We start from the raw sequence: 25,912 nt of genomic DNA on the forward strand, positions 1-25,912 counted from the left end.
GCAGCCGTCTGAGGGAGTGGTACAGCACCATCCCTACCCATCCTGAACTGGCCTCCTGCCACTGGTGCTTTAATAACACGTGCTGAAACAGCCTCCAGACAAGTTATTTATTGTGGGAAGTGACAGGCACCTGGGGCACCCCTGCCCTTCCCAGGAGCATGTCCTTGGCAAGCTGAGCCAGGAGCCTGTGCACCCTTCAGGAAAAGGGGCGGCTGCCAGCAGGGGAGGAAACCCTGCCTGCAGGGGCACCGCCACCGAGGGGGGGCACTGGCCTTGGACGCGTGCGGTGCACAACCCCTGCCTCGGGGAGCCCCTGGGAAGGAGGGACCTGCGCTCGGGGCCAGGTGCTTCCCCCACACAGCCACCAACACTCGTGGCCCAGGGGCCGCTCAGGGCGCTTGCTGGGCCCTGCAGGTCCCGGGCCCACTCTGCTCAGCTCGCCGGGCTCTTGTCCCGCGCCCAGGCCCGCGCCGCCTCCGCCTCCTGCTCCAGCTCGTCCAGGAACCGCTCCTGCGACACCGAGTAGAAGGTGTAGCCGTCTGCGGGGGCTGAGGAAAACAGCAGGGATGGCCAGGCCGCCGCCCCCCGGCCCGGGAACCTCCCCCCGGCCCGGCCCCGGCCCCGGCCCCGGCAGGATACAGATGCCCAGCACCACGGCGCCGATGCCGATGCCCAGGAGCGCGTTGCGGCCACGGAGCCGCCGCTGCAGGGCGCGCTGCCGCTGGACGCGCTCCACCTCCGCCATGAGGCGACGCTGCTCAGGGCTGAGCCCCGGCTCCCGCGCCGGGTCGATGCGCCGCGCCACGGCCGCCTCCCCGCGCGGCTCCGCCATCTTACTCCCTGCCGCTTCCGCAGGGCAGAGCTACGTCACATCCGGCGCCGCCGGGCCGGCGAGGGAGGGGCGGAGGGAGGCGCGCGGCTGGCCAATCCGGAGGGCGTACGTGCCGCAGGGCGCGTCGCGCGGCCGGCGAAGGGGAGCGCGTGGCCGGCCGCGAGGAGAGGCGCGCTCCGATTGGCGGGCGGGGACCCCGTGACCCGGCGGCGCTGAGGTGGGGCAGGCTGCTCTCAACCGGTCCGGACCGGCCCGCCTCGAGCCCATGGGGTCGCCGGCGCCAGCAGCGTGCAGGTTCCGCACCTCGGAGCCCGTCTTTGGCGAGGTCGCCCCCGAGGTCATCGAGGAGATGTTGATCCATTTAGCTACGGAGAACGAGCGGTGCCTGCGCGAGCTCTCGGGTGAGGCGGGCCGCTTCAGAGAGGCCCAGATAGTTGGTGAGGCTCTTTTCCCTAGCGACTTTTCAAACAATCAACTCTGCTGTATTGATTAGCTTCAGTTATGACTGTTCCTTGCACTTTTTGCAGAATTTATATTTCTTTTGTCTGAAAAATGGCACTTGGACCAATCGGCAAGGTATCAAGCAGTAGAAATACTTGAAAGGTAACATCCTGAAGACAAAGCACGCTTCTCATCTCTCTAGTATGCTTACACTGTGCTTGCTCTGTACCACTTAATCAAATGATGTAGGTTTTTTTTTTTCCTGTCTGAAGATCTGTCTTTTTCTCATTTAATTATTAGATATATGTATATTCTGGGTACATGTAGAATTAGCATTTCTTTTTCTTAGCAGAACAGAACTGTTTTCTAAGCAACTGTGTTCTTTGCAGGTTTATGATAAAGCAAGTAGAACAAATTTGTAAGTCCCCCAGAGAAGGCAGAAAAAGTAGTGAACAAGGACAAGGGAAAGGCTGGAGCTCTCTGAAAGATGAGATATACGATACATTTGTCCTGCGACTTGTGTCATGCATTCAACTTGCAAGCAAACTTTCCTTACACTATAATGTAAGTCATCTAAATGTTTAACTACAGGAATTATTTTAGCAGTGTATATGTTGTTCATATATAGCTTTTGTGATCTCTCTATAGATTTCGTCTCTGAAAGACAGTAGTAATATTGAGTAACTGAATAAAATTGAGTAATATTCAGAGGATATTGGAATCTAATCTAACCTAAATCTCTTCTGTTTAGGACAGATTCATTGTCACTCATCAAGTAACTAGTTGTCAGAAAATACTTCCAGTTGTTGGGTAGGGGAGGGAGGAAATTCAGGCAGCTAAAAATCTCTGCTGGTAGTTGTGGAGAACAGTATAGCTACAAAGGGTTTAGACCTGTCTGGGGGAAGTTTCTGGAATATAGGAAACCTATGCAGGAATGGATTTTCAAGCTGAACTTCTCATGGCAGCTTAAAAGACAAGTTACTCAGCTGAGTTAATCTGCACATAAAACAGGAAGTATTACCATTGCAATGGTTCATGCTTTAATTAAACATGAAGAAGGTAAGAAAGTATTTTGTTAACAGTTGACTTATTGTGTATCCTGGTATAGAAAATAACTTGGCTTTTTCTTTTCCAGATAGTTAACAGTGACAGAGCTTTAAAATTTCTGCAGTCCTTAAAATACTCATACACTAAGCAGGAATTGCTTGAGTCAGAACTTGCCATTTTAAAAGCTCTGCACTTCCAGATCAATGTGTCAACTCCTCTAGCTTATGTTGAATTGCTTCTAGAGGTTTTAGGTAAGAGTATTAATAGAGAATGGTAGAGGAAATTTTAAAAAAGAGCAATAGAGCTATTATTGATCTGAAACAAATGCTTTATATCGCATATTTTTGCACACTGTGAAGGCACAATAAAACTTTTCAGATAGTCCAGGGCTTCATTATAGTCTTCACAATTAGGAGTTTAAGTTTATTTCTGAGTATGTTTGAGATGAGAACTTTGTCTTTAGGCCTAATGTCACTGATGGTCAAGTGGGGAAAATTTACATAATCACAGAATTCAGCAATTAGAATCGGCAGGATATTGTTGGGCAGCTAGTTTTGACCCATTCCGTAAAATCTTAGACCAAAACTTAATACAAAGTTACATTTTGCCAAATCCACTTCAGAGTTTTCTTGCCCAGCTCTGACAATCTGAATTTCAGAACAACTGATTGAAATTAAACTGAGATTGAGAGGGCCTATGACATTTGGGAACAAAGCGCAGTTGTCACCAAAGGTCTTCATGCCTTTCTTACAATGACTAACACTTCTAATTCAGTTTTATGACTCCAAATATATGGCTGACTATATATGATCTTTACACCAGGACATAATGGCTGCTTACTTCCTGCAAAACCACTGCATGAGATGTGTATGCACCTATTAGACTTCTCCTATCTTACAAGAGATGCCATCTATGATACTTTGTTGAAAATTGCTATTGAAAATTCAACACCAAGCAAACTGCAGATGTAAGTAGCTTACGTGACTACTGATTAAAATAAGTATTTGAAATTAAAACCATAAAAAAGTTAAGAAATAGCATAATTCTCCTGCCATTTTTGGCTTTTTTCTTTTTTCTAACTTTTGAGGATTTCAGCATTGTTTGTTTATTTATTTATTTATTTTTTACTAGTTCAAATGAAAGCACTTCACCACATTTGCTGTAGAGGCAAGCTAGGGAAGTTTAACTTCACTTTAAAAATACAGGCTGTATAGAGATTACAGAAGTAGCACTTTTTGAACTATAGCATCATTTTACACCAGAAAACACTTTTACATGTGCAGAGCAAAGTTTTTGACAGTCAAGGAAGATTTCATGCTTTTGGCAGTTGGAATCATCAGCACAAGTGCTTTCATATTAAACCCCAAGCACTGGAATCAGGTACAGTCACTTCTAAACAAATTACCTCTACATGGAAAAAAATGGGAAGATTGTTTATATTTTATTGTTTAAGCACAGCAAGGAGACAGACTGTACTAGGAGTAACATGAAAGAGGTGACATCTTTCAGTTTATTAGTAAGAAGTGTGTGCGCTTTTGTAGGAGGGTTATTAGGGCATACAGGCAATTCAGCAGGAGGGCACACGCTTGCACTACAATGTCAGATTATCCTCACAGTTCAGATCCTTTACAGCTAGAACAAACTCACACAGAGAGAGTTTCACTGACAATTGGAGAAGCAATCACAACTTTCTGCCCAAACTGCTACTGAATACTATGATAAGCAGCTATTACATACCATAGCTCTTTCACTTTACTTCTTTGGTGGACACAATTAATTAAAACAAACAACAAAAAAACTATTACTACTCTTCCTCCAACATACAGAGAGGTTTTAATTTTTAGCAAAGTTCCACTAGCATATGCCCATGGAGCACTATTATTATAGTTAGATTTTTGGGGGATTAAGAAGTAGTTCTGTAAATCAATGTCACTTAGGCACTGCAAATAAGTATCTTCATTTTTTTTTAAGGTTGTGGAACATTTAAACTGTATCACTGGCATTACTTCACAAAGTATCTTAGAATTTTCTTATGCAATATTGAAACACATCATTGGCAGTACCACTCCAAAGCAGCACTATAGGAACAGTGGAACAAGAGCTCCAGAGAACAGAATTATACTTCTTAAGTAGAGTTATGTCTTCTGTAGGTATTTCCTAGCATATCAGTAACAGACTTCTGTATCACTGGTAACAGTCCATCTCTTGTGATACTGCACACAAAACCCAAATAAATTTGTTTTTACTTTTGTTTTTGAACACCAGGTGTTTTGTAACATTGCAAATGCTGTATTTTAATTAGAAAAGCTCATCTTTGCAGGCTATGCACTAATGCTTTGAAGGGAGGGACACAGGAACAAAGTAGTACTTAGAAATACCTCTTTCAGCACCAGAAGCTTTATTGTAAGAGCTACATCTTCTAAGTTATGAATATAAGTTTCCTTTGAAGAAACAGAAAACTGTAAGAAGAGTCTTGTTTCGAAAAGGCATTGATGTGAATGGTAATTTGTTTGGTAATTGGTATTGCTAGAAGGAACTCACAAGCCCAATCATCACAAACAAGGCCATGCTTTCTTTCTGCATTCACTGCTGTTTCAAAAACTAGCTATTGCCTCAGGCAGCTTGCTGCAGCCAGGTTGCTTGTTACTGCGTGCTCCCTCTTCCCCAGTGCTCAAAAACTTGTTTGTTCTTACCCTAAGAAAGTCAGCTAGTTGACCAGTGTTGTGTAAAGAACAGACTTCCACCTATCTTGTAAAGTCTGATGTAATTGTCATGGCAGCATGTCCACTGAAGTTCCAAAGGATGTTTATGCTGTGACTCGTGCATACGCTAGGCGAAAGCCCCCTTTGCAAAGAATACTGTTTTATTATGGTGTTACTCAGTGCACCTCCTTGCAAGAACAGACTGCAGAAAGTATTACAGATAGTTAATGCCATCATAGCTAATTGTGCCACTGAACTTTACTAAGGTTTGATACTGTACACTATGTTAAGTGCTCAGATGAGACTTTAGAAAACATTTTACTTTGAATTGTAGTTAGCCTTTAGTGACCAAGCAGAGCTTCCATGATTTTTTCCATGTTATTCCCTGTGTTGGTAGCATTTCATTTCTCTAACTTGCATGTTCTGCTAAGTTTTAACACAGTAATATCAAACGCACTGGTGTTTTAAGAGTATGACAATAATCTATATACAAATACTATATATATACACATATACACACAGATATAAACCCCCAAAACACCAGTTTCATCTATTTAATAGCTGAATTTTTTATTCTGTTCTGCTCAATGATATAACTTTACATATTGCTTTTCTATATACTACTTGTAATAATGGTATTTTAAATAAAGTGTCTTGTGGATTTTTGGTATTGTAAACATATTGTACTGGTTAATATTAAGAGACAACTTAATTTGACTTTTTCCAACAAAATGTAGACACTCTACAGCCATCTGGACAAGTTCTTTACACAGTTACTTGTTGTAGAATTGGGATGAGACCCAGGCAAGACCCCACTTCAGGTTAGTTAACATGAATTTTAGTGCTTTTGTCCATTGCTCCTCAGAGTTGAATTGTGTTTTAATAGAGTAAGAGCCACCACTGCCACCTGTATCTTCAATTTTTCCTTTCTCCACGTCCATCCTGTATCACACACAAAGTTTATTAGCACGTTGCTATTGCAAGCAGTCATCTTTAAATGATGTTAAGTACTATACTTTTAAATCTGACATTCATACTATCCTGCATAAGAATACTTTGTTTGTAACTGTAGACTCAGACTAGTAAGACTAGCATGACTCAGACTTTCATTTGAGGAACTAGCTTTAAATCTCTATTAAGTTTCAATCAAATGTCACTTCATCCTGCACACCATAACACCAGGACTGAAACAGCAAGCAATGCTGTAGATTGGTGCAGAGATCGGCTAGCAGCATTGCATGAGACAGCATTTGACGTGTTACATAGCAACACTTACCTGTAAGGCAAACAAAATCGAGTTTCACCTTTTTCTACTTCCTCTTTAAATTGCTGCACGCAGTCCAGGAAAGCCACCATTGCGTGATCAAATTTGTTGTCCCAGAAAAACCTTAAACCTCCAGAACAATACAAGGGGAGCTCCTGGAAAAACAGATTTGTTTCAAATACCCAAAACATTCCATTTTAGATATTATCATTGCAGATCTTTATTCTCTTTGAGTAAGCCTTAAATTTGTCATAGGATGCTTAGAAATGGTTTGTGGCTTGTAGTAAGTGTTGTTTTTTCTGTGGTAAGGGCTGTGATTGCCATTGATTATGCAGGATAAGACTTACGTTCCTAATCAGGAGAATCTTACAAATCACATTATGTCCCACATCAAGCTACTCGTTTTGCCAACCAGTAGTATTAAAAAGGCCAAGACTTTTGAACTACACACCAGAGGAAGATAGAATGAGATACAGTCAATGTCAGAAATCAAGGCAGGTAGTTCTTCCCTGCCACAGATGAGATGTACTCTCAGGAGCAGAGTTGTGGCTTTCTGCCTCATTTAGCATGACCAGGGACCTGTGGCATTCAAGGTCGATTTCCTTTGGCTTTTGAACTGCAGGATTTCTTACCTTTGACTTGTCTGTGAGGGACTCTAAATATGAATGGTTACCATAGGGTACAAGACGGTATCTGAAAGGAGACATGATTCAGAGGCAGATGAGTCTACATGGTTTTTATCCAGTTCATAAGTGAAATGTATATTGTATTGCATATACCTTTGAAACTTCAGGCCCATTTTGTTGGCAAGGGCATGTAGCAGCAGCACAGTCTGCCCCCAGGCTGCATTGATCTCATTCCATTCTACAGGAACGCTGGGGAGCCGGCCAAGTCTGAAGTTATTTATTGTGCCAAACTGACCACTGTGCCTGTGATAAAAGGAATTGTAAATAAGCTCATTGGAGCAGGAACAGCTTTTAGCATGCTAACGAAACGGGCCACGTACTAAGAGTTATTAGTGTGCGTTTCATAACCAAACAAAATGAGGATTTGCAGCCCTTGGTTAAAAAGTGTATATAACTACAAACCAATTTTTCTGTTTTTTTGTGCAAGAGTTCATAAAGACAACAACTGAGCTTCATGCTCCATAAAGCTTGACGTTAGTTGGCCAGCACACTAGATCTTAGTTAACATGGTTAACGTAAGAGCCATTTAACAGGCTACTTGAGCATATCTGCTCTTCTTCGCATGCAGTGCAGACCACAGTGCAGAAAACCTGTCTCAGCTGGAACCATGGGGAGATGTGATCAGTGCTTCGTTGTGGGCTAAGACTTGATTGGCACCTTTCTTGTCAAACACACTATTATTTAAACAGTCCTGTATCACAGATTCTTAGCAAGCCAAAATAGTATTAGAGTGTCTATGTTACCAGATGTGGAAGGTTGCATTGAACACATTGGTTTTCTTCAGTTTGTCCAGTTGCATCTGGGCATAGCGCATTTGGTTGTCCACACTTTTCAGTTCATCATCTAGCTCCAGTTGTTGCCTCTTGAATTCACAGTATTCTTTCTGATACCTTCAAATAAAAACAAGACAAGAAGTGCTTGATGAAGGCTCTTTTCTTAGGAAGAGAAGCGATTGCTCATACAGTATATTAGGTTTTCTGGTCTGGCCAACTTCAATTTTGCAAAGAAAAGGACACTTTACAGGTTTCTCCACATTATAATCTCATTCATCTGTGTGCTACCTATAATCACTGCCATAAACTGCACTTGTAGTTCAGACTCACTGAGCTTCTTCCTGCTCCAGTCTCTCTGCCTCTGCCCTGACTCTCTCGAAGTCTTCAGCCACTATCTTGCGGTTCTTCTCAATGTCCTCTAGCTCCTGAATCAGTTGTTCTTCCTCCAGTGCAAGTTCTTTCAGTTCTGTTTGCAGTTTCTCCTTATCATCCTCATTCATTTGTTCCAGTATCTCCAGACATCTCCTAAAGGAGACAGTTACATGATTACCAGAACAGGAGTCCTGGAAAAATCCCTCTGCCAACAGTCCCGTTTTGTGACAGGCTATGCACACAAGCGGAAGTACAAACAAGAAATCTGAGTTTATGTGTACCTAAGGTGTACCTTTCATTAATCCCACGCTCTCTACTTTAATCTTGCATCCTGGGTCAGGAATGCAGACACAGGAGAACGGTGGAGCAAGATGGTGATTCAGGATCTGTTACTGCCTGTGAACAACTGTAGCTGTGAAGCACTTAAATCACACAGTAAGTGCTGCCATACAGGCACCTTGGGCAGGTGGCATCAACCACTCTGATGGGGTCACAGACTTCAGTTTGAGAAGCTGCTTATCACAGGATACTCCAAAAATAAGTTTTCCATCTCATTCATACAAAAATAAAATCAAGTGTTAAAGTTATAAATGATAAAATCCATCATCAAATCAGTGTTCTTTTCCTGGCTTTCAAACTAAAGCAACTCAGTCTCAGATCAGTTCTAGATCACTCACTTGTAGTTTTGGCATTCATTCTCTGTGATATTAAGCTGTGTGTCTAATTGGTCTAGCAGAGTATCTGTGCATTCCTCACACAGAGGGTGATCCACATCTGTCTGCCCAGACATAATGTCAAAGAGGTCACCGGTAACCTAGAGAAAGAGTTCACTGTTAGTGCAAGTGAATCTAGAGGCAGCTGCAGGTTGTTTTTCAACAGATGGGCTTGTACCTCTTTAATTGACACAGTACTGTTTGCAGGCCAAAGTGTGACTGAAAGCCAGCCTGTGCTTACTTAACTATTCACAAATATTTGAATTTGAACTAAACACAAATATGTGAAGGCTAATGGTATGAGAAGCTTTTTGCAGTTTCATCTTGCAGAGCACGTAGAAAAACTGATGCTACAGTAAGACGTATCTTTAGTTACCAGCTCACATAAAACTTGCCTTCAGTCTCCTGCTGAGGTTTTCCATTGTGCCTCCATCAGATGCCTCTCCGATCAGAGTGAAGCTGTTGGCGCTTTCTGTTGACATCATTCTTCAAAAGGATATTGAGAACAACTGAGTGCCGAGGGTTGAAGAGAGCCAGCTGTACTACTAGACTTAAATCTGACACTAGTTCAAGAATCAAAAAAGGAGAATGCACCAAAGAACTTGCAGAAAGGTCAAGGGGAGACCTCACTTCAAAACAGAGCTACAACAGCTAATAAACAGTGTCCTAAATACTGTGGATTCATATGCATTCAAGCACTTCCTTGCTCCGCTGTACGTTCAAGAGCCTAAAAAACCCCAGGGATGCCTTAACAAAAGTTCCAACAAGGCCCACATAAAGCTAACATGTTAAATGCGACAGTTATCAGTGCCGTTTTCCTGTAAGGTACAACCTTTACAGGAGGATCTTTTCGCCTGGTAGTTCCTGAAACACCGTACAGCAAAGCACGGCTGTGCCAGCAGAACAAGCTCGGGGGGTGTCTCGAGGAAGCCTCCGGGCACTTTGCTCCATCGAGACTCTACCGGCACAAGGGAGCTGCATCAGTTTTAAGCTGACTGCAGGGGCGCGGGGACGGCGGAGAAGCCCGCGGCCGTACCTGGCGGGAGGGATGAACCGCCGGGACACGCCATCCTGCCGGTGTTCGGTGAAGGCCTCCTGCCAGGTGAGGAACACACCGCCGTCAGCGCCAGGCCTCCTGCCCCCCCGCGCCGGGCTTCCCGCCGCCCCCCCCCCCGCGGTACCTCCGTCAGGGCGCTCTCCTCCTCGTGCGCCTCCCCGGGCCGGGCAGGGGCCGCGGTCAGCAGCGGGGCTGCGGGAACACGAGCGTTACCGCGGCGCGGGGCGGCCCGGCTCCCCCGGCCCGGGCTGCGCGCCGCGCCGCCCCGCGCCGTTACCCGTGAGCTCCTGGATGGTGACGCGGTCGAGGATCTTGAAGGAGGTGTCGAGCTTGAGCGGCTGGCTGCAGCGCTGGCACACGAAGCTGACCTGCGCCGTGCAGGCGGGCGGGCGGCCCCCCTCCATGCCTGCCGGCCCCGGCGCCCCGCCGCCGCTCAGCCCAGCGCCGCTTCCGGGCGCGCGCCGGATGTGACGCAGCGTGGCCCGCCCCGTCCGCCCGGCCCCGCGAGTCCCTGCCCCGCGGCCCCCCCGCCCGGGGCGGGCGCGGGAGCGCGGTCCTGGCAGGGGCGTAGCGGCGGCGGCGGCCATTTTCCCTTGCTGCCCGGAGCCGGGTGGTGTGAGCGGCGAGGACCCGGCCCCGCGCACGGCGCCTGCGCCGCGGCGCCGGCGGTCACGTGGGCGGCGGGCGCGCGCGCCCATTGGTGGGAGCGGTTTGTGAGGTCAGTTCCGGTGGCGGCGAAGCCGGCGGTGGGGCAGGCGGCAGTGCGGCTCCGCGCGAGAGCGAACCCGAGCGCCCGCCCGCTGCCATGGCCTCGCTGCTCAAGGTGGACCCGGAGGTGAAGCTCAAGGTGAGCCCGCCTGCTGGGCCCGCCCGGCGCCGGGCCTAGCCGCGGGGCGGCGGCGCGGGCCGCCCGGGGCGCGCCTGGGCCCCGCGCGCTCGGCCCGCAGCGCCGCCGAGCTGGGCCGGGCCTCGCCGGGCCGGGCCGGGCCGCCCCGCGGGCCCGCCGCGCTCCTCGGTGCGGGGAGCCCCTCCGCGGCCGGCCCCGGAGGGCGGCCGGCCGGCGGCGCTCAGCGCGCGGCTGGGTTTCCCGTGCCGCCGGCAGGGGGGTGCAGCCGCTTGCTCTCGCGTCGCCTCCATTGTTCTGCGCCTTTTCTCGCCGCTCCTGGGGCGTCCGCGGTTGGTCCCCGGGCCTCCCCCGCGCCCCGAGCGCCTTGTAGCTGTCCCTGGCCGCTGCCGCTCCCTGGCCGCGGGGCGTTCCGGCCCTCGGGCTTTTCTTACGGGGTGAGAAACGCGCACGGAGCCATCCTGGATTCAGGACCTCGGCTCTGTCTCCGGGTGAATCTCATGGCTGTAGGATGCGGTGCTTGCCCTGCATTGAGCGCTGCTGTTTGAGAGAGACTTAACCGCTGCTTTTTTCCCCCTGCAGGTTGACTCTTTCAGAGAGCGGATCACAAGTGAGGTGAGTATCCCTCTGCCGTTGTCCCACAGCGTAACGGGTCAGAGAAGAGCCTGTCTGGTCATAGCTTTCTGACAGACTGCTGTGACTTCAGCCTGTTCTATAAACTTATCAGTGCTCAGAACTTCAGTCACTGACTGAACTGAAGTTACGTAGTAGCCTCATAACTCTCTTGGTGTTTTCTCACTGGCTTTGCTTGCAGGTTGCTAGCAAGAGAAATTTGTATTCTGTGTAGCCTCCTGTCTTTGGGCAGTCAATGTCCCTGAGGCTCGTGTCCCCTAGTGGGAAATCCCAGGCACTGTTTCAAGTCATGTCTGTTCTCTCTCTCTCAGGCTGAAGATTTGGTGGCAAATTTTTTCCCAAAGAAGCTGTTAGAACTTGATGGGTTCCTTAAGGTAAGATGTGTATTGTTGTCTGTATCCTTTTTCATTTTCAAGCTGTGTGTTGGAAAGTGACCTGGTAGGGGACAAGGAAATCTATTTTTATTCTGGTTGTGTACATCACCTTATTACAAAAGAGTTAAGCAGTATCTCAGAGTTGCTTGGACATATTTGAGTGCTATTAGCTGTAGAGGGATGATTTCTTCTCCTTTTTCAGTCTGCTCTGTAGGGTCAGCACATTAATTTTTCTTATGTATCCAACAGCTTTAGACTGTTTTTCTTGATGCTGTGGTATCACAGGGATTCCATCGTATCCAGTGTTGGAGAGAGATGATAGCTTTGATCATAATCTAGAGCTGGCATTCTGTCCTTGGGGGCGGGGGAACTTGCCACAGTCCTGTTGTTAGATGTTTTTTCATTCTTCCTTCTTTTGTGGCTGGGTAAGAGGTAGGTCTGAATCTTTTGTCTTCTAATTGTGTTCAGCATGACCGAAGTTGCTAGCTCATAATTAAATAACAAATCTGCATTATTTTCCAGGAGCCTATCCTGAATATTCATGATCTCACTCAGATCCATTCGGACATGAACCTCCCAGTGCCTGACCCAATTCTTCTCACGAACAGCCATGATGGACTGGATGGGGTAAGGTTACTCTCTTGGCTATGGTCCCTACTTCTGTTAATTAAAACTGCATGGTTTGTTTTGTGTTTGATTAGGATGTTCTTATTTAACAACAGGCTATGGCTCTCCCAAAGGCTTTTAGGAATTGGTCTCTAGAGCCTGGGAAGTCTGCTGGAGGTAATGCTGTATTTTGCAGTCCTCCTTTGTTTTTAAAGAAGGATGCGTAGAAATCAGGAACATAGCAGAGGCTCTAAAGTTTTCCTTGTTTCCTTTACAATGCTGTTTTAGGTTACGACTAGTTTGTGAGTAAAACATTTTGTATATTTTAGCCAAATATGAAAAAGAGGAAGCTGGAAGACCGTGAAGAGACCTTTCAGGGTAAGAGTCCCCAAGTCTCTGTGCTGCTGCCTGCCTGCTGAGCCAGCGCGCCCTGTGTTAGGGGTATGAAATCATGTGAACCCCACTCACCCTATCCTGATAGCAGCTGCTGCCCGTGCAGACCTACACATGGAACCTCTCAGGGCTTGATCTATGGGCGTCCTGCTGCAAAGGAGTAAGGTTCTAGCTCTTAGGAGCAGAATTTGGACGTCTCTGATAAACATAAGTAGTATTTGCTTGAGCTTGGCATGCTGACAGAGGCAGCGGGTCTCTGTGTGGATCTGTATTGAAAGCCTTCCATGTCTGAAGGCTTGTACCAGGCTTTGGATTAAGCTGAGACAGAAACACCTCTTACATGTGCATCAGGGAAATCCTTTGCGCCAAGCCTCAGCAGCCTAGAGATCTTTAGTTCTCATCTCAGTTTTGTCTCTTCTCTTTTCCTTCCTTTGCGGTAGTGACTGTGATCCCATGTTAAATTTCCCCTTCCCTACAGGTTAGCTGTAGCCTGGCTCAGTGTCCGCTACTAGCCTTTGCGGGAGATAAGATGCTCAGGTGGACCTTCGGTCTGATCTACTGCTGTAGCTGTTCCTATGTGTTGCTGATGCGAGGTATCTGTCTCCTCTGCTGCTAGGTACCAAAGTGTTTGTGATGCCCAATGGGATGCTGAAGAGCAACCAGCAGCTGGTGGACATCATTGAGAAAGTGAAACCAGAAATCAGGCTGCTTATTGAGAAGTGTAATACGGTGGGTGTGAGCTGCAGCCCTCAGCACTGGGGCACGTGGAGGCAGTAGAATACTTTCGCTCCCAGAGAGGCAAAGCTTTTCTGAGTGGAAGGAACAGGTCCCTCTATATTATGTAAAATGAGGAAATGCAAGATTTGTAATAGTTTCTAAACGTGTCTGGGAGGTAGATGTAAGGAAATGATGTTTTCTTGAGCCCTTGGGGGATTGTGTAGTTCAGCTCATGAAGGAGGAAGATGTCTGTTATGCAGGCACCTTCCTTGAGACTTTTAATCATTTTGCACCAGAATCACAGGAACCTGCTGAGAGTTTTTTTGATATGCTCAAGAGAGAGCTTCCCATGTGAGGCTGTGCTTCTGCTGTGGCTTCCCAGCCACATGGGAGACAAAATCTACTCAGGACCTGTGGGAGTTTATCATGAGCTGCATGGCAAAAACAGAATTTTAGGTGGCTTTTCATAATGCTTCTAAGACAGCTTCCTCTGAATATCTTAGCATTGCTCATTGGTGTTGTTCTCCCTCCCACGGCAGGTCAAAATGTGGGTGCAACTTCTCATCCCCAGGATAGAAGATGGAAACAACTTTGGTGTTTCTATTCAGGTAAGGCTCCATGCTATGGGAGAGAACTGTGTTCCAGAAATGTGGATCTCTCGGGTTCCTCTGAATCTTTCACTTGGCTGTATCCAGGGGCTGCAGTCATGGGGCTGGTTTAGGTTTTAAAACCCAAATCTGAGCTTGAAATGGCACTGCCAAGAACTGTCATTCTTAGAGCCCTGAAGGCCAGCTGCAGTCTCATGAAGTTAATGGCCTCCTTGGCTTCCTTGCAGGAGGAAACAGTGGCTGAACTTCGAACTGTGGAGAGTGAGGCTGCATCCTACCTGGACCAGATTTCTAGGTAGGTGTGAAAGAGCAGAGCCCTTTGTGGGGTCCTCTTGGGAAAAGTAACCTGCTTGGAGAAGGTCCCCTAGCTTTTTTTAGGGCAGGGTGGGCCTGAAAGAAATCTTGCTGCTATTTATCTGACTCTTAGTTTCTCCTTTTTTCTACCAGATATTATATCACAAGAGCAAAGTTGGTTTCCAAAATAGCTAAGTACCCTCATGTGGTAAGTAAACAGGGAAATGGAGCTTTACCTGTTATCTACTGCTGCTTTTGGGGACTCTTTGGGCTACTTCATCACTCTCCTTTCTAAGCTTTGGGGATCCTGTGGGAGAAGGAGGGAATCATACAGGGATGCAGGACACCTGTGTTAGAGGAGAGCAAACCCAAGGTGGGGGATTCTTTTGTAAAAGCTGTACCAGCTTCTCTTGATGCATGGGAGGCACAGCTGGGCTTGGGCCACTCAGCTGTACTTCTCCTCTCTGTAGGAGGACTACCGCCGCACAGTGACAGAGATCGACGAGAAGGAGTACATTAGTCTGCGTCTGATCATTTCAGAGCTGAGGAATCAATATGTAAGTGAGAAGTGGAGCTCCCACTGGCTCCCCACACAGCAGTGGAGAAAGCTGTCTTGATCTTTCTGCTGCTCTTCCCTTTTCCTGTGATTACACTCAGCCCTGGCAAGAAGCCTGTCTACTCCCCTGGTCTGCTTTGCCTTTGAGAAGACCTAATGGTGTATTGCCTTCGGCCTTTGTATTGGTCTTCCCGGCTGAGTGTTGACAGGAGTCCACTGTAGAGTGTTCATCCCACTTCTGTGGGAACCTTTGATCCCAAACTCTTTGGGTGGTATTGAGTCATTCCTAGGCTGTATAAAGAAGCTTTCTCTTCATAGTGTTACATGCAGTGGCTTCTGTAAGGTCTTGCTGAAAGAATCCATTATTTTAACTAGATATGCAATTGCAGGCAGAGGCTGAGTGTAGCGTGAAGGCGAGCTGTATTGCAGTTTTGACCAGTGCTTATTGTGAAAGCCAGACACTGAATAACTTCACCCTTCTTGTCTGAGTTGTGTTCTCCCTTTTTTTGCAGGTCACTTTGCATGACATGATCCTTAAAAACATTGAGAAGATCAAGAGGCCTCGGAGCAGCAATGCTGAGACCCTCTATTAAGTGTCAACGTTTGAACTTGAGAACTGTTCAGTCAACTAAAGACCGTCATTGCCTTGGTTTGTTACGTGACTATCGAGATGGGAAACTGGCTGGAAATAGTATCGCACTCTTAGTTAAACTCTAAAGAAATTCTCACCTAGTTCTGTGATTGGTTTTGTTCAGGTCTCAGGGGCTCTCCCTCCCTCTAGTAACTGGTAATGAGAAGGCCTTGCTGCTTTGGGATGTCCTAGAGGCTACTGCAGAGTCGAGAGCACCAGCCAGGCAGGAACATTCCTTCATGCCTTTCTTCCTACCTGAGTAGGAACTACACTAGAGACCAAGCCCTTGTCCTGTCCCATCTCTTGGCTGGAGGCTTCACGGGTGTCTCTGGGAATGGGGCAGACAGCCCGCAGCACGAGACCAAGCCCAGGTGGTGGTGCAGTGGCTGAGACGCCGGCTCTCTTCAGTCCTGTCTCCAGCCGGTCCCTCTGCCCGTGGTCTGCACTGACCAGTTGTAAAGACGGGGAACCTGCCCCTTCTGGGCTGGTGGCAGCGGCCATGCTGCAGTGCTGTTGAGAGGTCTTCACTCTTTTCCTGGGTATTTTCTTACTCAGTAGAGCCTACCCCATCTGTCTCCACCTTGTGACTTCTAGCTAGATGAGTGCAGAGTGCAAGGTGGTGCTTTTAACTAGGGCTGGTTGCTGTACTGGCTGGTCATGAGCCCCTGTTTGCTATTCGACTAGAGCCACTTTCTTGGGTGAAACCAGTGTTACTTCATGTGTGTCCTAGTGCCCCTTCAGCATGAGATGTTTTCGCCCAGGCTGAGGGAGGGGAGGGTCCAGAGGTCTGATACTAAAGTCCTAGTAGTCTCCACACATGGTCAGACTGTGACCCGCTGTCTCCTGGCAGTGCTTCCTGCTGTCTGGGCAGAGCAGGCCAGCTGCGACAGCTGGTCCTTGGAGGTGAGGATGGCCAATAGCCACCTGATATCATTGCAAACCTTGTAGTCTTTCCCCTGCAAAAGGGTACACTTATGTGCCTGGTGACTCCTCTAAGCCTCTGGAACGTTTCATGGTCCATTACAAACCCCTTTGGAAATGACTGGTTGTGTTGCGTCAGTTTTTGTGTGTGGGAAATGGGCCCATAACGCTGCAGGCTCCAAAATTTTCTTATTTATAGTATTTCTACTTAAGTCCCTTATTCAGGGAATGTTAAATCATTTGTTTCTGGAACCTTGCTGTTTCCCGGGTCTCGCTGTTACACCCGTATATTCTTATTGTGCAGTAGCCTTAATAGTTGTGTTAACTTCATTGTAACATACAGTGACAAATGAAATGAACTTTCTCCCCTTCTTTTTTTTTTCTACTTTGTTTCTTCTGCTTCCACATCTAAGAGCCATGTTGTCTCTTGCTGGTTTCCCAGGGATTTGCCCAGAGTGTGGAGGGCCCCTGGCCCTTTCTATAGACTCTTCTGTTGTTGTTTGTAGTAAGTCAACTCTTAGTCTTCCCACTAATAAATATTCAGTAACAAACCAACTGCGTTCTAGCTGCTGTCTGGGAGCAGCACTTCCCCTTGTGTTTCTTTGTATTGATTCCTTTTAATTTGTTCAGCTCTCTTTGCCAGATGAAAGTATGTAAACTTTTACCATGTCAAGAAATTAAAATAAGGTACTTTCAATTCTTTTAAGCTAGACCCTTGTGTGTGATACTGAGCTCTTGGACAGGCTGTGCAGTGTTAATGTCTGTTCAGGTCCTGCTTTTCTCACATCTAGTTGCTCCTTCCCTGCGTTATGCTCGTTCCTCTTTTCAACTGTGTTGTAAATTGCTGTGTGCTGCTTTGTAGGTTGTTTCTGTTCCTTTAGTATGCCTTACAGTAGGCCCAAGGCCTTGGGTTTGATGTGATCTGTCCCAGTCTAACCCAGTGTGTTGGACTAAGGTCATCTCAGTTAAAACAGATGTGATTTGCATGATGCTTCTGTGAGTCTGGAACCTGTTCCATGGCTACTGCTGCATCTCTGCTGAGCAGGTGTCTACAGTGTTGTCTTGGAGCAGGCACCTTGAATACCACGCCTGGTACATGTATTCAGTGCATGGTCCATTACTCTCTTGGTTCCTCTGTGCATATGATGCCTAAGGAAATATAGACCTGTCCTTTATCCCCCTGAGTCAAAGCTGTCCTCAGCTCTACCCAGAGGAATGTCCTTGTTTTCATTGCACTTCCATGTCTGTTACAGCAGAGCCTGGGTTGCAGAGACCCGCTCTCCGGTGTTTAGCACTCTTGTCGTGCTAAACACACCTAAACACTGTGTCTGCCAGCTGGTGGTTTCCAGGCCCCTCCTGTGAGCCTGTGCCCTGGGAGACAGGACTGTGCGCCTGGGTGGAGGGAGCTCCATCTCCCCTTGTGGCCCGGGTGCCGCTAGATGGGGCCCTTGATCCAGCCCCAGGAGCGCTGCCTGGCACGGGCTGAGCCCCGGGCTCCGGGCGGCCTCCATCCAGCCCTAAAATCCTCAGCCTCTGAGAAACAAGAGTGGGCAGACAGGGCTGGCTGCTGCACGGTGCTTCCCGTGGTACGGGAAAGTCCTGCTGGTGTCTGAGCTCCTCCTAGGAAGGCAGGAATAGAGCTGAAAACACAGGTCCCTTGGAGCCAAAGCAGCTGGAGCCAGAGCTCAGGAGAATTGTTGTGGACAGGGCCCAACGTGGTGCAGCGTGAAGGCTACCTCCTCACCACAGCCAGAAGAAATAAAACACCCAGGTGCCCTGTGCCAGCAGTTCTGTGGAAAGAAGGAGCATCCAAGACACTTGTGTTGGCAGGTGTTGATAGGGAGCATGGGCTCATCCACAGGAGCAGGGAAGGGCTTGTTTATGATCTTCACCTCTCAGTCTCGATGCAGTGTTTTCTGCTTTGCTCTCCAGGAGAAGTGGCAACATGCCATCAGAGCTTGAATTCAGATTCTTGAGGCATCCCAGCTTAAATGCAGTTGCTGTTAAAGCTTTTGAGAGGAGAATAAAGGCACAGCGGTTGTGTGCAGACACAGACACTGCCAGAAACAGCCAGCCTGAATAAGGTTCAAGCCATTTCCACCCTTCTGTTTTACACAAGCTGACCATATGAGATGCGATAATGAGAGTGAGAGTCTTCCAAAGTCTGAGATCTGGCTTGGGGTATGCTTAAGACATGCCAATGTCAGGACTGCTGGTGACAGGTACTTTGTACTGTGCTCTTTACCACCTGCTTGGCAGTCACTGACTGAGTTCCCCTCAGCTGCAGGATGTGTGTCTATAGATTTGTTTCCTATAAATTTCAGAGACTATTTTTGCCATTTCTACCTTTCTGGGTGAGCAAAGGACAGCAAACTCCTCCTTTCCCTATTCTGTTTGGGAGATGTGGGCAATTTACCAAATATAAGTATGGATGGGCAGTACCTAAAAGCAACCATGTGCCAAAATAAATATCAGTAGGATGTGAACTCTCCATGTTAGGGGTGGGACAGAGTCATGGGTTAATCAGACTGGTGGGATGAGGTATGTGTGCCAAACACATCATAAACAAGTTATGCTGCTGTTAGTGAGACATGTCATTTTAAAAATTCTAGGTTAGCTCTAAGCTGCTTCAGGCTGTGTCTTTTAGAGAAGGTACACGAGCAGTTCAGTGGTACATGTGGCCCTTAAAGATCCCTGATCACTCTTCATCACTAAGGTGTTGACACAGGCTTCCCAGCTCAGCAAGCTCAGTTAATTATTGTGCTTCCTGAAATGTCTGCTGCAAGATGGAGATGTATTTAGGGTGGTTCTGTTTGTTGTGAAACAGAGATCCCATAGAATGCAGGTTGATTCTTGTGTTGCTTGTAATGTGCTTTAAAAGTCTTCAGTTTTAAAAGTACAATGGAAATAGATGGTATTAAATAATATGTGGTATTAATCATGACATCTGTGGCACGTATCCTGTAATGAGGCAGCACAGAAAGGATATATCTGGCCGAAATGAAGCTCTGAAGACCTGGGGTGTGTGCTGTGCGTTTTTTGTCATAGGGATGTCATTACAGATTAGGGTTTGTTTTTTTTTTTCTTCTGCTTCAAACATCAGACATGCACAGAAATAACAATGTTCCCATACTTTATTTTCAGACATCTCACAGGCAAGTTGTAGGACTGAGTCACGATTTGTGGGGCAGTAAGGCCCATGGAGTTTATCCAGTTCTCTTAAACCACTGTCATACTGCTCGGAAAAAGATCTTCTCTAATTGCAGCCTATGCCTTGACTGTTAGGGACTTGTGATGTAAAACCAAAAGAAAGTTTGGAGGAGCAGTCAAAACTAAATGATTTGCTCTTTTGCACTTCTTTAAGGAAATGTGAACGTGGACATTGTGTGTGCGGTCTCAGGTTCCTGTAGCAGTCTCAGCTCAGCTGTGCAGGTGTATGTTGCAGCAGAACGCTTGTTAAATTTCTGGGAGGCAGGAGGCATGCCCTGGCCCTGCTGCTAACCTGCTTGGCTGGGGCGACAGCGTTCCCTCTCTTCTCTCTGGGCTGTTTGTAAGATGGGATATCATGTACCAGACTTGCACCGAAAGGGAATTTTTCTCTCCAGCCTAACCCCAAGTGACCCTAGAAACCTTGTTGACCTCACAGACTGAGAGACTGACTTGGAGTCAAAGCTTCCTTGCTTAATTTGGGGCTACTCGGACATTTTACTCTGCTGTAGAGGCTGGTTGGAAGTTGATGAGAGGGGTGTACCTCTGAAACCTGTAGCTGTTAGTTCCCTGGTAGCCAAGGCTCTTTTGTCATGCTCTGTCTCTTCCCATTGCTTGTCTCCATGTCACAGAGTGACCATGTAACCTGACTGTTGTGGTTCGCGTGGGCCTTGCTGGCGTGACTGCCAGTGAGGTAGGAATGGTGCTCGTTGGCATGAAGTGAACATGCATGCGTTTCTCTTGTCTTCACAGCTGCAGCCTCGGCTAAAGAAGTCTGAGAGCTGCCAGTGGTGGTGAGGATAATGGACTGTGTCCTATAGCAACATGGCCTTCTGCCTAGCAGTGTGGTATCTGGTAAGTGCTGCAGGAGGACAGTGAGGAGAGACTGAGTCCAGGGCAAGACCAGCTGTAGAGGAAGAACTCAAGGCAGTACCAAGGGAGGAGGGCATGTCTCCCACCAGGAAACTCTGATGGGAGGAGGAAGGGAAGGCCAGGGTGAGGTGAGGTGAGGCTGGCAGCAGGAGTGGAAATGTTGTGTTGAATCTCCAGCCCTGGTTCTCTTGCATTCCTTATGCCTCTCAGCACCAGCTCAAGGACAGGCAGGGATTGTACCTAAAGCTGTGCGTCTTGTCCACCCCAAGCATCTACCCTGCGGCGGAATAGAGTACTGAGTCCTGTTGCCTGCTCATCGCCTTCTGGCTCAGCCCTTTCAAGAACGCTGTGAAACCAGTGAGGAGACCTCACCTGTGACGATGGCTGAAAGCTGTTTTTGTAGCCCTTGACTGGTAGGAATCCTGGAGGTGGTGGCTCAGCCTGGGGAGCAGGGTAGACTGGCAGCATGGTGATACCTGGCACTGCCATCACCTCCCTGCTTGGATGCCAAAGGCAGAGCAGAGGTTGAGGTGTTTGTCCTGGTCCTTGAGGGAGTATCTCAGAAGCTGCACCTCGATTTTATCTTTGAATCTGAGGTAGAGACAAAAGCTGCTTGGAGTGTTGGGGGGACTAACTGGTTAACAGCTATTCAAAGGTGCAGACTAAGAGCTAATTGTTCACTGTGCAGTGGGGCCTGAATCTCATCCCAAACTACATCTCTCCATGCCTGCCAAAGTTTTTCTGCTACTACACAGATGGATGTGTTTTCAGCAAAGGCTTCCATGTGGAAGATTTAAAAAAAAAAAAAAAAAAAAAAAAAGAAAAAACACAACTCTTAACTGGCTTGAAATCATGCTGCCAGGGGGAATGTTTACAAGGAAGCAGCCTGATAAACAAACAAGGAAACTTGGTGAGTTGCAAAGAGGTGAAATTCTACAGTGTGGCAGCAGTTCTCAGCTTGTGAGAGCTTCACAATGGTCCCAGCCACCTCAGGCTGACTACATGATCTTCGTTTTTACAGGCAGCCTCAGGAAGTTGGGTTGGACTGAAAAAGTAACAGACTGATGTGAAATTTGTCTGAGTCACTGACTCTGCATCTCCACTAGTTCTTTCAGGGAACTGTTCTTGGAGGAAGACAGAGCACACTGCAGCTGAGAGTGGAGAGCTGCCCTTTCTGGTCACCACGAATTTCAGATCTCCTCCCCTAGCCTCTCCCAGTCTTTTGTACTTTCTGTACTAATCTATCCAGTGCAGCATAAACTGACAGAGGCAGCAGCTAGAAACCCTGCTCTGGAAGCTCTCTTAAAAGCCTCAAAATCTGCAGCAGAGATGAACATGAAAACTGTGCTCATCCTCCTCGTTCTGGCTTTGGCCACGATATTCGCCCTGGTCTGTGTGCTGCTGACCAGGGGAAGGGCTCCCAGCATCTGCCAGCACCAGCGCCCGGAGCAGGAGGACACTGACGACGGCCAGAGCCTGGTTTTTGCTGATCTGAGCCCAGAAGAAATGGTCCAGGTGGTGCGGTACCTGCAGGAAAACCTCGGGGTGCCGCTGGTGGACGCCTCGCGTGCTTTGCCCTCCGACAACTGCATCTCCTCGGTCGACGTGCAGGTCCCCGCCAAGGCGGAGGTGCTGCGGTTCCTGGACGGCGGGGGGCCCCGCCCCGCGCGGGAGGCGCTGGCCGTCCTGTACTTGGGTAACCAGCCGGACCCCAACATCACCGAGTACGTGGTGGGTCCGCTGCCGACGCCGACCTACCACTGGGACGTCACGGTGCAGAAGTACGGGGGGAAGGTGCCGTACCACCGCAGACCGACGCTGGCTGTTGAATACAAACAGATTGCAGGGTTTTTAAGGAGTCAAGTGTTCCCCACAGCTCCATCTTTCATGCACCAAGTAATTGAATATGATGAAACCAATTTAGCATCCTTGACAACAGCTCCCCGTGGCTTCCAGTCTGGAGATCGGAGCACCTGGTTCGTTCTGTTTCAGAACGTGAGCGGGTTCTTCCTGCACCCGCTGGGGCTGGAGGTGCTGGTGGACCACAGCAGCCTGGACATCTCCCAGTGGGCGGTGAGCAGAGTCTTCTACAACGGGCAGTACTACAGGGACATGGCGCAGCTGGAGAGCGCCTATGTGCAGGGCCGCCTCGGCGTGGAGAAGGTGAAGAAAGCCGCGTGGGACGGGGACTTCTCATCCATGCAGCCGCGAGCCCCTCCTGCCGCAGTGTTTCCTGTGCAGTATGAGCCCCAGGGTCCCCGCTACAGCGTCAGGAACAACCACGTCCTCTTCCAGGCCTGGAGCTTTGCCTTTGGGATGAGTGTGAACACGGGCATGCGCCTGTTTGACATCAGGTATCGGGGGGAGAGGATTGCCTATGAGATCAGCGTTCAAGAGGCCTTGTCAGTGTATGGCTCCAACTGTCCTGGGGGGATGTCGACGAGGTACATGGACGGGAGCTTTGGCATCGGACGCTTCAGTTCTCCCTTGGTGCGAGGCGTTGACTGCCCCTATTCAGCAACTTACGTGGATGTGCACTACCTTGCTCAGTCCCAGGTCTCCAGAACTAGTAAAAACGCCCTGTGCGTTTTTGAGCAGAACCTGGGCTCCCCTCTGAGGCGCCACTACTCCAACTTGCAGTCCTTCTACTATGGGGGACTGGTCAACTCTGCTCTGATTGTTCGGTCCATTGTAGCTTTGGGCAACTACGACTACGTGTGGGACTTCATCTTCTACCAGAATGGGGCCATTGAAGCCAAAGTCCAAGCCACGGGGTACGTGAGCTCGTCCTTCCTCCATGGGGACGGTCTGAGATACGGCAATAGGGTTTGGGAGCACACGCTGGGCACGATACACACCCATTTCATCAACTATAAAGTGGACTTGGATGTGGGAGGTAGGTCTGGGGTCTTGTCATCCTTAATGCGTGTCACTTTATTGATAAACTGCAGAGCTGTGGGAGGGGATTGGCCTCCTAGTCTGTAGAGCCCCTCATAATTGTCATCAGAACCCTGCTTTTTCCCTCTCCTAATCTCCTCCTTCACTGCAAAATTACTCTTCTACACATCAGATAGTCTGTCAAAGGCACCGAGTTGAAGGCAATGGGATTTGTCCAGGAGGTCTTTACTCAGCCCAGGGAAAGTATGAAAGGTAGCAGCTGAAAAACATTTGTGTTTCCTTGAGGCCTCACAGCTGGCACTATGTGTGTTGCCAGAAGCATGGCCAGGCAGACGGGGCAGAGACAGCCCTGTCTGCAGGACTGGATGAGTGAGCCTGCGCTTGCTAGGTCTGGTGCTGGTCCTGGCGCACTCTCCTTGTAACTTGGGAAAGTCCTTTCTTGTGTCTCAATGGCCCCATGTAAAGCAGGGCAGCCGAACTGTTGTGCTCTAGGGCTGAACTTGTGCAGCTCTGTTCCTGCTTCTCTTTTGTGGAAACACTTGTAACTTGGATCCTGAGGCTCGGACTGCAAAGCCACTGCAGCGAGCCAGTGAATTTCCCCTGCTGCTACACACAGTCGTGTCTTCTGGCAGCGGCTCCCTGCAGAAGGGCTGTGTCGTGGACCAGCCTCCGCTGTCTTCTGGCAGCGGCTCCCTGCAGAAGGGCTGTGTCGTGGACCAGCCTCCGCTGTCTTCTGGCAGCGGCTCCCTGCAGAAGGGCTGTGTCGTGGACCAGCCTCTGCTGCACCATCTGGTGGACTAAATTCAGCGCTGACATTGACGGTCCCTGGGAAGGGTCAGGGATGTTTGGGGTGAAGGATCCGGCTTTGCTTCCCACTTGAAGGCTACTGTAGTAACTGCAGTTCAGCAAACTGCCAGGGCAGTGGTGATGCTGAGAGCATAGACTGGCAGTGTTAGATGTCCGTTATTGAAACCTGCTTATGTAAAAGGTAGAAAAAACGATTTACATCTGCACGGGACCAAAGAGATCACTGGTAGGTAGTGAACATCAGCTGAAGAAGAAATGCCAGTTTAGTAATGCACCCTGTTTGCTGGATTTGTGCAGAGCAATCGGAAACATATATGTTAAGCTGCAGTTAACTCCGTGTGCCTAGACCAAACGCTTGCGCTGTTCTTTGTGTGAAGTGGTGCTCGTACTGAGATGCTGCTGCTGTCATCATGGTTAGAAGCAGGGCTGATGCTGGTTCCCCTCCTGTAAACCAGGCTTGAAAACGTGCTAAAACATGATTCCTGTGTGGTGGCAAGGCCCTCTTCTGTGGCTGCTGTGCCCCTTGGTTCCCTGTTTTGTTTACAGGCCCTGAGCCCTGGCTACAGCAAGTACTCCTGGGGTGACTGGTGTGAAATCCCGGACGTGTGCCACTTATCAAGGGAATGAGAATGCTCCTCTGGAGCACTGAGACTAGCGGCAATACAGGGTGCTCGAAGAGCCCTAAAGAATGCACAAGTTCAGCGAGGCAGGAGAAACAAAACTGCAGCATGACAAAAATACATCGTTCTCCCTTACAGGTTTTGTATGTCCTGAGCTGAGGCTGGTATGGGACCTGCAGGGAAAATGGGCAAGTATTCCCTGGATGGAAGTGTGAATGAAAACAAATTGTTAAATTAACATGACCTTGATAGCAGTGGTAGCCAGGGCAGTGGTGGCTCCAGCCCCTGCTCCTACGCCTCTAACTCCTGACCTCCTCAGAAGAGTGCAGAGTGCTGGGACCGTGAGCTCTGGCTGCAGTGCCATCCGTGAACGCTTGCAGCATAATGCTGGCTGCTGCCTCACACAGAGCTTGGGCCTGGTTTGGGGCCACGCAGGGCCAGACTCGCCAAAGCTGGTGGGCTGGTACAGGAGCAGCCAGGGGCAGACCTGGGCCTGTGGATCCCGGGAGCGCACTGCCGGCCCGATGGCAGGGAGCGGCCAGCACCAGAGCCGCCACGCAGGCGCGAGGTGCCGCCAGCCCCGTGTCCTCGCACGGTGCCTCGGAAGGGCTGCTTGGTGCTGTCCTGGCTGCCGAGACAGCGCTGTGCAGAGAAGGGTTTTTGAGCTGCCTGGGCTGCCCAGCTGGGACTGCTGGACCGTTTTCTGCAGGTCACCATTTTCGTCCATCTCTGCTCTTGTCCAGGGATCATGTCAGCTGCAGTGGCGTTGGGGTGGAGGAAGAAGGGCTGCATGGGGACCAGTCTCGCCTGGTAGTGCCTACGTAGCCTCCGCTCTTCCTTCTGCAGCCCCTCCAGATGCAGCCTGTGGCTTGCAGTTGCTGCCTGGGGTTCCCTGAGCCCTGCCTGTTCTCACCAGGGAGCTTTCTCCCGGCAGTCCCCAGCGCCTGCCAGTCTACCTGCAGCCAGAGCCAGGGCTGGATCAGCCAGGCCTCTTCCCTTAGCGGTGGGAAAGACCTGGGGGCAGTGGAGAAGGGCAACAGCGA

The 25,912-nt window shown here is 48.9% G+C and overlaps 5 protein-coding genes across 11 annotated transcripts; 3 read left to right on the plus strand and 2 right to left on the minus strand.

Annotated features, from left to right (window-relative positions):
- Positions 1–93: 93 nt before the first annotated feature.
- On the minus strand, positions 94–889 carry LOC112991243 (cytochrome c oxidase assembly factor 3 homolog, mitochondrial). Its single transcript, XM_026113595.2, has 2 exons — positions 640–889; positions 94–539 (listed from the first exon to the last, which is right to left on the minus strand). The coding sequence occupies exons 1-2, from the start codon at positions 830–832 to the stop codon at positions 433–435; spliced, it is 300 nt and encodes a 99-aa protein (XP_025969380.1). The 5' UTR covers positions 833–889; the 3' UTR covers positions 94–432.
- An 82-nt stretch (positions 890–971) lies between these two features.
- On the plus strand, positions 972–8,797 carry CNTD1 (cyclin N-terminal domain containing 1). 2 transcript variants are annotated; one of them, XM_026113585.2, is made up of 7 exons: positions 972–1,269; positions 1,360–1,435; positions 1,663–1,837; positions 2,409–2,571; positions 3,143–3,287; positions 3,604–3,700; positions 4,292–5,699. In XM_026113585.2, exons 1-7 carry the CDS (start codon positions 1,098–1,100, stop codon positions 4,451–4,453), a joined length of 990 nt encoding a protein of 329 aa, XP_025969370.1. In that variant the 5' UTR covers positions 972–1,097; the 3' UTR covers positions 4,454–5,699. The 2 variants fall into 2 exon arrangements, with proteins under 2 accessions (XP_025969370.1, XP_064380893.1); XM_064524823.1 differs by lacking the exons at positions 3,604–3,700; positions 4,292–5,699 and adding an exon at positions 8,458–8,797.
- On the minus strand, positions 5,567–10,376 carry BECN1 (beclin 1). Its single transcript, XM_064524820.1, has 11 exons — positions 10,165–10,376; positions 10,012–10,079; positions 9,867–9,925; positions 9,226–9,316; positions 8,795–8,931; positions 8,076–8,270; positions 7,716–7,862; positions 7,066–7,215; positions 6,919–6,979; positions 6,299–6,441; positions 5,567–5,964 (listed from the first exon to the last, which is right to left on the minus strand). Exons 1-11 carry the CDS (start codon positions 10,289–10,291, stop codon positions 5,796–5,798), a joined length of 1,347 nt encoding a protein of 448 aa, XP_064380890.1. The 5' UTR covers positions 10,292–10,376; the 3' UTR covers positions 5,567–5,795.
- A 194-nt stretch (positions 10,377–10,570) lies between these two features.
- On the plus strand, positions 10,571–17,170 carry PSME3 (proteasome activator subunit 3). Its single transcript, XM_064524824.1, has 11 exons — positions 10,571–10,734; positions 11,314–11,346; positions 11,676–11,738; positions 12,261–12,365; positions 12,674–12,722; positions 13,354–13,466; positions 13,994–14,062; positions 14,290–14,357; positions 14,510–14,564; positions 14,827–14,913; positions 15,425–17,170. The coding sequence occupies exons 1-11, from the start codon at positions 10,693–10,695 to the stop codon at positions 15,503–15,505; spliced, it is 765 nt and encodes a 254-aa protein (XP_064380894.1). The 5' UTR covers positions 10,571–10,692; the 3' UTR covers positions 15,506–17,170.
- Positions 17,171–17,270: 100 nt separating this feature from the next.
- On the plus strand, positions 17,271–25,127 carry LOC112984348 (amine oxidase [copper-containing] 3-like). 6 transcript variants are annotated; one of them, XM_064524818.1, is made up of 2 exons: positions 17,271–23,440; positions 25,008–25,127. In XM_064524818.1, exons 1-2 carry the CDS (start codon positions 21,874–21,876, stop codon positions 25,082–25,084), a joined length of 1,644 nt encoding a protein of 547 aa, XP_064380888.1. In that variant the 5' UTR covers positions 17,271–21,873; the 3' UTR covers positions 25,085–25,127. The 6 variants fall into 6 exon arrangements, with proteins under 6 accessions (XP_064380888.1, XP_064380889.1, XP_064380884.1 ...); XM_064524819.1 differs by lacking the exon at positions 25,008–25,127 and adding an exon at positions 24,796–24,925; XM_064524814.1 differs by lacking the exon at positions 25,008–25,127 and having other exon boundaries at positions 17,271–21,454; positions 21,566–24,136.
- The last annotated feature ends 785 nt before the right edge of the window (positions 25,128–25,912 follow it).

The sequence above is a fragment of the Dromaius novaehollandiae genome, chromosome 22 (genome assembly GCF_036370855.1).
Source record: "Dromaius novaehollandiae isolate bDroNov1 chromosome 22, bDroNov1.hap1, whole genome shotgun sequence".
Taxonomy (NCBI): domain Eukaryota; kingdom Metazoa; phylum Chordata; class Aves; order Casuariiformes; family Dromaiidae; genus Dromaius; species Dromaius novaehollandiae.

Coding starts and splice junctions, on each gene's coding strand:
- CNTD1 (XM_026113585.2), top strand. CDS start 1,098: ATGGGGTCGCCGGCGCCAGCAGCGTGCAGGTTCCGCACCTCGGAGCCC. Junction 1,270..1,359: donor CAGAGAGGCCCAGATAGTTG/GTGAGGCTCTTT, acceptor CACTTTTTGCAG/AATTTATATTTCTTTTGTCT. Junction 2,572..3,142: donor ATTGCTTCTAGAGGTTTTAG/GTAAGAGTATTA, acceptor TCTTTACACCAG/GACATAATGGCTGCTTACTT.
- BECN1 (XM_064524820.1), bottom strand. CDS start 10,291: ATGGAGGGGGGCCGCCCGCCCGCCTGCACGGCGCAGGTCAGCTTCGTG. Junction 10,080..10,164: donor CACCATCCAGGAGCTCACGG/GTAACGGCGCGG, acceptor GTGTTCCCGCAG/CCCCGCTGCTGACCGCGGCC. Junction 5,965..6,298: donor CGATTTTGTTTGCCTTACAG/GTAAGTGTTGCT, acceptor TGTGTGATACAG/GATGGACGTGGAGAAAGGAA.
- LOC112991243 (XM_026113595.2), bottom strand. CDS start 832: ATGGCGGAGCCGCGCGGGGAGGCGGCCGTGGCGCGGCGCATCGACCCG. Junction 540..639: donor CGCCGTGGTGCTGGGCATCT/GTATCCTGCCGG, acceptor CAGCCCCCGCAG/ACGGCTACACCTTCTACTCG.
- PSME3 (XM_064524824.1), top strand. CDS start 10,693: ATGGCCTCGCTGCTCAAGGTGGACCCGGAGGTGAAGCTCAAG. Junction 12,723..13,353: donor CCGTGAAGAGACCTTTCAGG/GTAAGAGTCCCC, acceptor CTCTGCTGCTAG/GTACCAAAGTGTTTGTGATG. Junction 13,467..13,993: donor TTATTGAGAAGTGTAATACG/GTGGGTGTGAGC, acceptor CTCCCACGGCAG/GTCAAAATGTGGGTGCAACT.
- LOC112984348 (XM_064524814.1), top strand. CDS start 21,874: ATGAACATGAAAACTGTGCTCATCCTCCTCGTTCTGGCTTTGGCCACG.